At 36.3% G+C, this 6,771-nt stretch overlaps 2 protein-coding genes across 2 annotated transcripts; both read right to left on the bottom strand.

Annotated features, from left to right (window-relative positions):
• Nucleotides 1-1,225: 1,225 nt before the first annotated feature.
• On the bottom strand, nt 1,226-1,570 carry LOC106299006 (mitotic-spindle organizing protein 1B). The gene has a single exon (XM_013735134.1). The coding sequence runs from the start codon at nt 1,563-1,565 to the stop codon at nt 1,371-1,373; it is 195 nt and encodes a 64-aa protein (XP_013590588.1). The 5' UTR covers nt 1,566-1,570; the 3' UTR covers nt 1,226-1,370.
• Nucleotides 1,571-2,363: 793 nt separating this feature from the next.
• On the bottom strand, nt 2,364-2,777 carry LOC106297893. Its single transcript, XM_013734036.1, has one exon. It carries the CDS (start codon nt 2,775-2,777, stop codon nt 2,364-2,366), a length of 414 nt encoding a protein of 137 aa, XP_013589490.1.
• Nucleotides 2,778-6,771: the final 3,994 nt, after the last annotated feature.

A 6,771-nucleotide genomic window follows, 5' to 3' on the forward strand; every position in this document is an offset into this window, starting at 1 on the left:
AAAGTTTTAAGTATATTTAAGATCGTATAATAATAAATATTTTATTATTTATATTTTAGTAAGATATAAGTTTATTAAATATATGATAAATAAAAACATGTTAATTTATTTATATAAATCAGAAACAATTGTCACCAAAATTTTAAATTGGATAAGATGAAGAATAATAGTAGTTTATATAATTTCAAATTTGTAATAGTATTTCAAAAAATTACTTTTATCTAGTTGCTAGTGTGCCCATTTAAAAAGGTATCGCAACACAGTTTGAGTTCCGGAATGAACATATTTTAAAAAAACTATATATATATATATATATATATATATATATATATATATATCAAAACGGTGTCGTCTTATCTTGTTAACGGTTGACTAACTTCTGTTAGAGTCAAAGTAGATTTATGAACGTTTTAAGAAGTTCATGTAGTTTTTCTTAAATTATAATTAAATTGAGGTCGGTTTTGGCACTGACCATTTGTTCGGGTCCTATTTGGCACGACTGAGAGTGTTGGGGTCGAAATTGGCACTTTTCCACGTATATCAAAACGACGTCGTTTTATCTTGTTAACGGTTGACTAACTTCTGTTAGAGTCAATGTATATTTAGGCACGTGTTAAGAAGTTCGGGTAGTTTTTTTAATTATAATTGAGTTGAGGTTGTATTTGGCACTGATCAATTGTTCGGGTCGTATTTGGCACGACTGAAATTGTTGGAGTCGAAATTGGCACTTTTCCCTATATATGTGTATCTGTAGATCATTGTTAGGAATGTGTGAAATTTCAAAAAGAGTTTTTTTTTTTTAGCTGAATGGTATTATAGTTGTTTACATTTTTCATGTTTTGACAACATGATGCAGTTGTTTTTTAACCATTCAGAGTATAAATCAAAGTTTTACGTTTAATTTACTTGTCTGAAAAAATAACCATTCAGAACAAGTTATTACTATTTTTTCTCTCCCTCTATTCCTTCGGTCTACTAATTCATTCGGATACCATTTATCACACCAGTCACCTATTGAAATTTGATTAATAAAACATGAGAAATGTGTAATAGGCAACTAGTGGTGACACAAGAAAGAAATCAAGAACATGGGAGGGTAGCTTTGTGATTCAAGGAAGTCCCCTCAAAAGCATTGAGTTAAGGTGTGTGTAGTAGTAGTAGTAGGTAGCCTTTGGGTAAGCCGTAAGTGTGTGATAGTGTTCATATTTTTTTATAAGACTACAGCTCAAGAACACTCGATAAGACTATAATATATCTCAAGAACCACTCGATAGTTAATGGCAGAATGAAACCGAAACATACAGAAAAAAAAAAGAAATCGATCGCAGATGTTTTTTAGTATTGATACATCTTCCAAAGGATTTAAATTATTATCTTAAGCTTCTGCCAGATTCCTGCCGGAGCTCCTTGACAACAGCAGCTAGAGCCTCAGGGTTAAGACCAAGATCGCAGAGAGCTATAAGAACAGACAAGGTATGTCGATCGAGACCAGTGTCCAAGATGTTCGACATCCGAAACACAAGCTCCAGCGACTCCCTCGCAGTTTCAGCTGCCTCTTGATCCATTTACTCTTGACATAATCCAGAGAAAGAAAAAAAATCAATTTCATTTCCAAAATTTGCGAAAAGATTAAACTTTTTATATCATGCAACTTTTTATAGATCTCCAAATCGGAGATTATCGACTACTGACTGCTCAAGAGTTCAATTAGATCCCTATAGAGTCAAAGGAAATAAACGAAGAGAGAGATGAACAAACCGATTATGCAACGGCGACGAATCTGAGATCTCCAGTGCTCGAGAGTTGAGAGAGAAACGAGAAGGAGACGAAGTGAATGAGTAAACGGGTCTGATTTTTAAAAAGCCCATTGGGTCAGTTAAGAAAACCACATTCGTCTAAGTTATTAATCAAGACCTAGGGCCGATTAATTAGGGCCAATTTTGAAGGAAAAAAAAAATCTCCTATTTATTAGAAAAAATTAATTAAGGCCGATTAATCTTCGAGTTTTTCCGTAGCCACGTCTCATTCTTAGAAAAAATAAGTTCGTACATATAAACATAGACTATATTTTTTTAGTATTAAACTAACTATCACATTAGTTATTATTTTTTTGTCAATGAATACTTTTATTCAAGAATGACAAGATAAAGTCTTGACAAAAAGTACCCAACCAAATAAGAATGTAAAACCAATACAGCATAAACTGAAATAAAAGCATCGGTAGATGCCAAAGCAACAACCTTCATGACAAGGATAGATAGAGATAGTCACCCCACTACTATTCACTTCATCAACTTGAAGAGTAAGGGAGATTATGAAACCTGGCCTCCACCCCCAGCCTGGAACCTGATAGACGAAGACATTCATCTAGAACCACCATTAGCTATATAAGACTTATAGCGACGATCCTTTGTAACGCTTGTAGCGATCTCAACTGCGATATTATTAGTATCCTCATAAACCATCTCAATGTGACACTGATCAAACTGGTACGAGGATCGAATAATTATTGATATCTCGAACGCTAAGTGAGGAATATTATGGGGTGAGGAGATAGCTTTCCATACCATTGCAGAGGAGAGTTCCACCACAACTTTCCCAACACGCAAGTCCTGCAAAGCTTCAACAACCCACATGAGAGAAGTCAAACTAGCTTCCAGTGATGATCTTATAGGTGCAAAGGCTCTCCTACTATGAAATATAGGTAGACCTTGCGAATCACACACCAACCAAGAAGCGCCAAAGTACTGATCATGATCCAACCAAGAAGTCGCCATATTACATTTGACTACATTAACCGGAGGTCTTTGTAATAATGAGAGATTTGGACTATTTATTATAAGTTTTCTGGTTTATCTTTTGATAAATCAAACAGTTCTTAGTTTATACATAGTTTACATATGCTAGAATGGTAAAATATTATATGTATTTTTTATTTGTATACTCTTAAGTAACTAAACCTCAAAAGCATAGTAGGCTAATAAAATAAGTAATTTGTTTTGTTGTTCTAGAGTTAGATGATTTTTAGATGGAACTGGTGAATATATACTAGACATACATTTATATTTCGAGTCTGCACTTATATTCCATAACAGCTTGATATATACTAGATTTGAACACTAACCTATTAATAGAATTTGCCGGTGATTTTCTTCAAAATTTTGATTCTTAGATATGTATCCGGAGTGAAACTAATTTTTACAGACGTCCATTTTTTTAAATTGACATTAATGTAATTCATAGAATTCATAGAAGAAGTTAAAAAAAAGAACTAAATTCATATCAATGAAATAGAGACGAGAACGGAAACACAATTTTATAGAAGTAAAAAATGAAATAACTTATGGAGAGTCAATAGTAAACAAATCGAGAGCAGAAAACCTAATCACCTTTCGTAATTATACAATCGATGTTGCATATTTGGTTTTGGTGATTTGTGTCAGCCGCAAAATTTAATTTTCTTTTGTGCATATGAAGTCTTAAAAATAATTAAAATGAGGTGTAATATGTTGACTCTTTTACAATAATGATACATTTAAGAGACCAATATTTTTATTAGTCATTTAACAATGGATAAAAATTGTAGTGTTGCAAAATATTAAAATCATTTAATGAACAAACATCCTCTATATATTAATTGAGGAAAATTTGAAAATATATAACTTTAAGTTTGTAATAATTAAAAAAAAACCATATTAAGACATGTTTAATACGTGGCAGCTTTAGATTCGATTGGAAAAAAGTAGGTCCAAAATCAATTGTGTATATTCGCTAGGGACATATAATATTAACTATACTATCTTCGAATAATCATAACCATATTAAGACATGTTTAATACGTACAAACCAAGAGATTTAAAAGATTCATAGTCGAAGTCCTTTATGTTTACTTTTAAAAAATATGAAGCATAAGAAGATTTATAAATTAATGATCGCTCTTACAAAAAGGACACAGTTTTGTGATGGATAGTATAGATTTATGTGATCAACTCTCTATAATCTGTTCCCGAAACCCTTTTTTCAAAATCAGAAGAAATCTTTTTGTTGATTTCTGGTCCAAGAAGATCTGGTTCGAGCCTGATGTTTGGTGATAAGCGACATGGATCCGGCGAAGGGGGGTGGTGGATCTCGGTGGAGAGGAGGTTTTCACGGCGGAGGCGTGAAATGGTTGCATGAACTTCTGGGTACTTCAGTAAGCGTTTTGTTTAAGGGCGGCGGACAGGCGTGAACAAGGATCCTGGAGGCGGCTAACTACGGCGACGACTTATGTCGACTTATATCAACAAACCCAAAACAATACCCCAATTTGGGTCAAAGGTAAAAATAACCTAAAAGGCTATTGAAATTACAACAAACCCCTTGTGACCAAACAAAAAAACGGATTTTTTTTACGTTTCTACCCCTCGCAAGTCGTCTGTTTAGACGACTTGAAAATAAGTCGTCCAGACGACTTAACTGAAAGTCGTCTGGACAGTTAGTCTTAAACATAATTTAAAAATTTTGTAAAAAATATTTTGATAAGTGAAAAATGGGAATTATGTAATTAACATATGTCTTAGGAGGTATAAATTAAGATATAACAAATTTCAATTGTTTTCAGCATAGATGAGTGAAAGTAGTGAGTCATGATATTCTTTAGTTTATGTTTTATCAACATATGTTTTAGTATTGTATGTGTTCTTAGGGTTAGATTTTGGAAAGCATTAAAACCGTTTTTGAAAATTTTTAAAATTACTTATGCGTGTTCATTTCTGTGTATAGTAAACACTATTTAAGTATAACTTGATTTTATAACGTGGTTAGTTAGTTAATCTAGTCATTTTAGTTTAGGGGTTCATTTTAGGGTCTAGGACGACTTAATATTTTGTCATCTGAAAACAGACGACTAAATATTAAGTCGTCTGTTGTACATTATCAGCCAGAATAAGTCGTCTAAACCGGACCAAACCTTAAAGTTTACCAATGTAATTTTAAAGCTAACCGGGCCAATATATAAGGCGATTTTTTTTTTTCATTTTTCGAGAAATTCAGAAACCCTAACAGTTCTCTCTCAAAGAGGCGATTTCGAATTCCCACGATTTCCGAACAAACCATCGTTCTCAACATCGGCTATCTATCTCACTTCATTCTCACCGTTGTCGCCGCAGCTTCTTCTAACCCTAGCGCCGCCGATTCCTCTAAACCCTAGCGCCGCCGATTCCACTATTTCCGAACAAACCGTCGCCCTCGCCACCGTGGTCACCAACGTTCTAAACACTAGCGCCGCCGCTTCTTCTAAACCCTAGCGCCGCCGCTTCTTCTCTGTAAACCTTAGCGCCGTTTCTCTGTAAACCCTAACGCCGCTAAGTCATCAATCTCGAGGAAAAGATGAACATAAAACGTTGTCTCTATCAATTTACTCATTCTCACCGTTTCACGTTTATTTTTTCAGATCTATAACCGCAATGACGAGTACTCCAACTCCTTCTGCGACTGGAAGACTTGTAAGTAATTTAAGTCGTCTACTAAGTCGTCTGGACTTATATTGTTGTCTTTGATTATTTTGCAGACAAAAAGGATGGATATTCCAGAACTCCCCCGTAGGTTATACACATCAGGGGAAGAACCAGAAGCCCACAATAGCATTTCGTATCATACGGATAACAGCAAGTTGCATACTGCTCTTAGGAAAGCTCTTACTGATGACGAATTTGAAGAGCTCAAGGAGTCGAGTTTGGGAGTTTTCATCAAGTTCAAGGAGCAGGGATTTGGTTGGGCTTCAAGGCTGGTTCACTACATGCTCAGTTTCAAGCTGGACATTAAGAAGAAGTATGAGATGTGGTCTCTCGTTGGTCCAGAACCTTTGAGGTTTTCACTGTTAGAGTTTGAAAACCTCACTGGTCTAAACTGCGAGTACATCGAGGACCTTGAGACACCAAAATGTGACGTTACCCCAGAGATGGTTTCTTTCTGGGGGATGCTGGGAGTTCATCTGGAAGCTGGGCCAACTACTGATCAGATAATAGCAGCACTGAAGAGATGCGGGGATTGGTCCAGGGAAGATCGCAAGCGGCTCGCGTACCTCTCCATCTTCACTGGATTCATTGAAGGGAGAAAGTTTTCAACCGCTACACGATCTACTCTGGCAAGGCTAGTGATGGATTTAGAACGGTTTGAGAATTATCCATGGGGGAGAGTCGCGTTTAAGGTGCTGATGGACTCTTTGTGGAACAAAGAAATTGCTGGCTGTTACACCGTGGATGGGTTTATACAAGTTCTTCAGGTCTAGACGTACACAGCTATGCCGGAATTGGGTGCTAGTATTGGTGGTCCCAGAGCAGACAGTCCGTCTCCACCGATACTGGCTTACGAGGGCAGCAGAGGCCGCAGATCAATGAAAGCTGCTATCTTGAGTCAGGTATTTACTAATACCTTGATCTAGTGTACCAGACGCATGGGATGCGATAATGGAGCATTTTCTCCGGATGGTCCCTTATCTGCTTGTTGAGTGCGCAGCCACCAATGAAATACGGGTCAAATACGGGTTGGAGCCATACACATATGAGAGACCGCTGAAAGGTGTACCTACGGCCAACAATGGTGATTGTGGCGTGTACGCTGTAAAGTACATTGAATGTCATGCTCTTGGGGTCTCCTTTGACCCTAAAGACTTTGCTAGGTGCAACGCGAAGAAAATGAGGGATAATATGGCGGTGGATATATGGAAGGAGCTTGTTGATCAGCATCTGAAAGAAAATGTGGATGGTGATAAGTTCGTGGGCATGTATGATT

Source organism: Brassica oleracea, chromosome C6, assembly GCF_000695525.1.
Source record: "Brassica oleracea var. oleracea cultivar TO1000 chromosome C6, BOL, whole genome shotgun sequence".
In the NCBI taxonomy this organism is placed as follows: Eukaryota; Viridiplantae; Streptophyta; class Magnoliopsida; order Brassicales; family Brassicaceae; genus Brassica; species Brassica oleracea.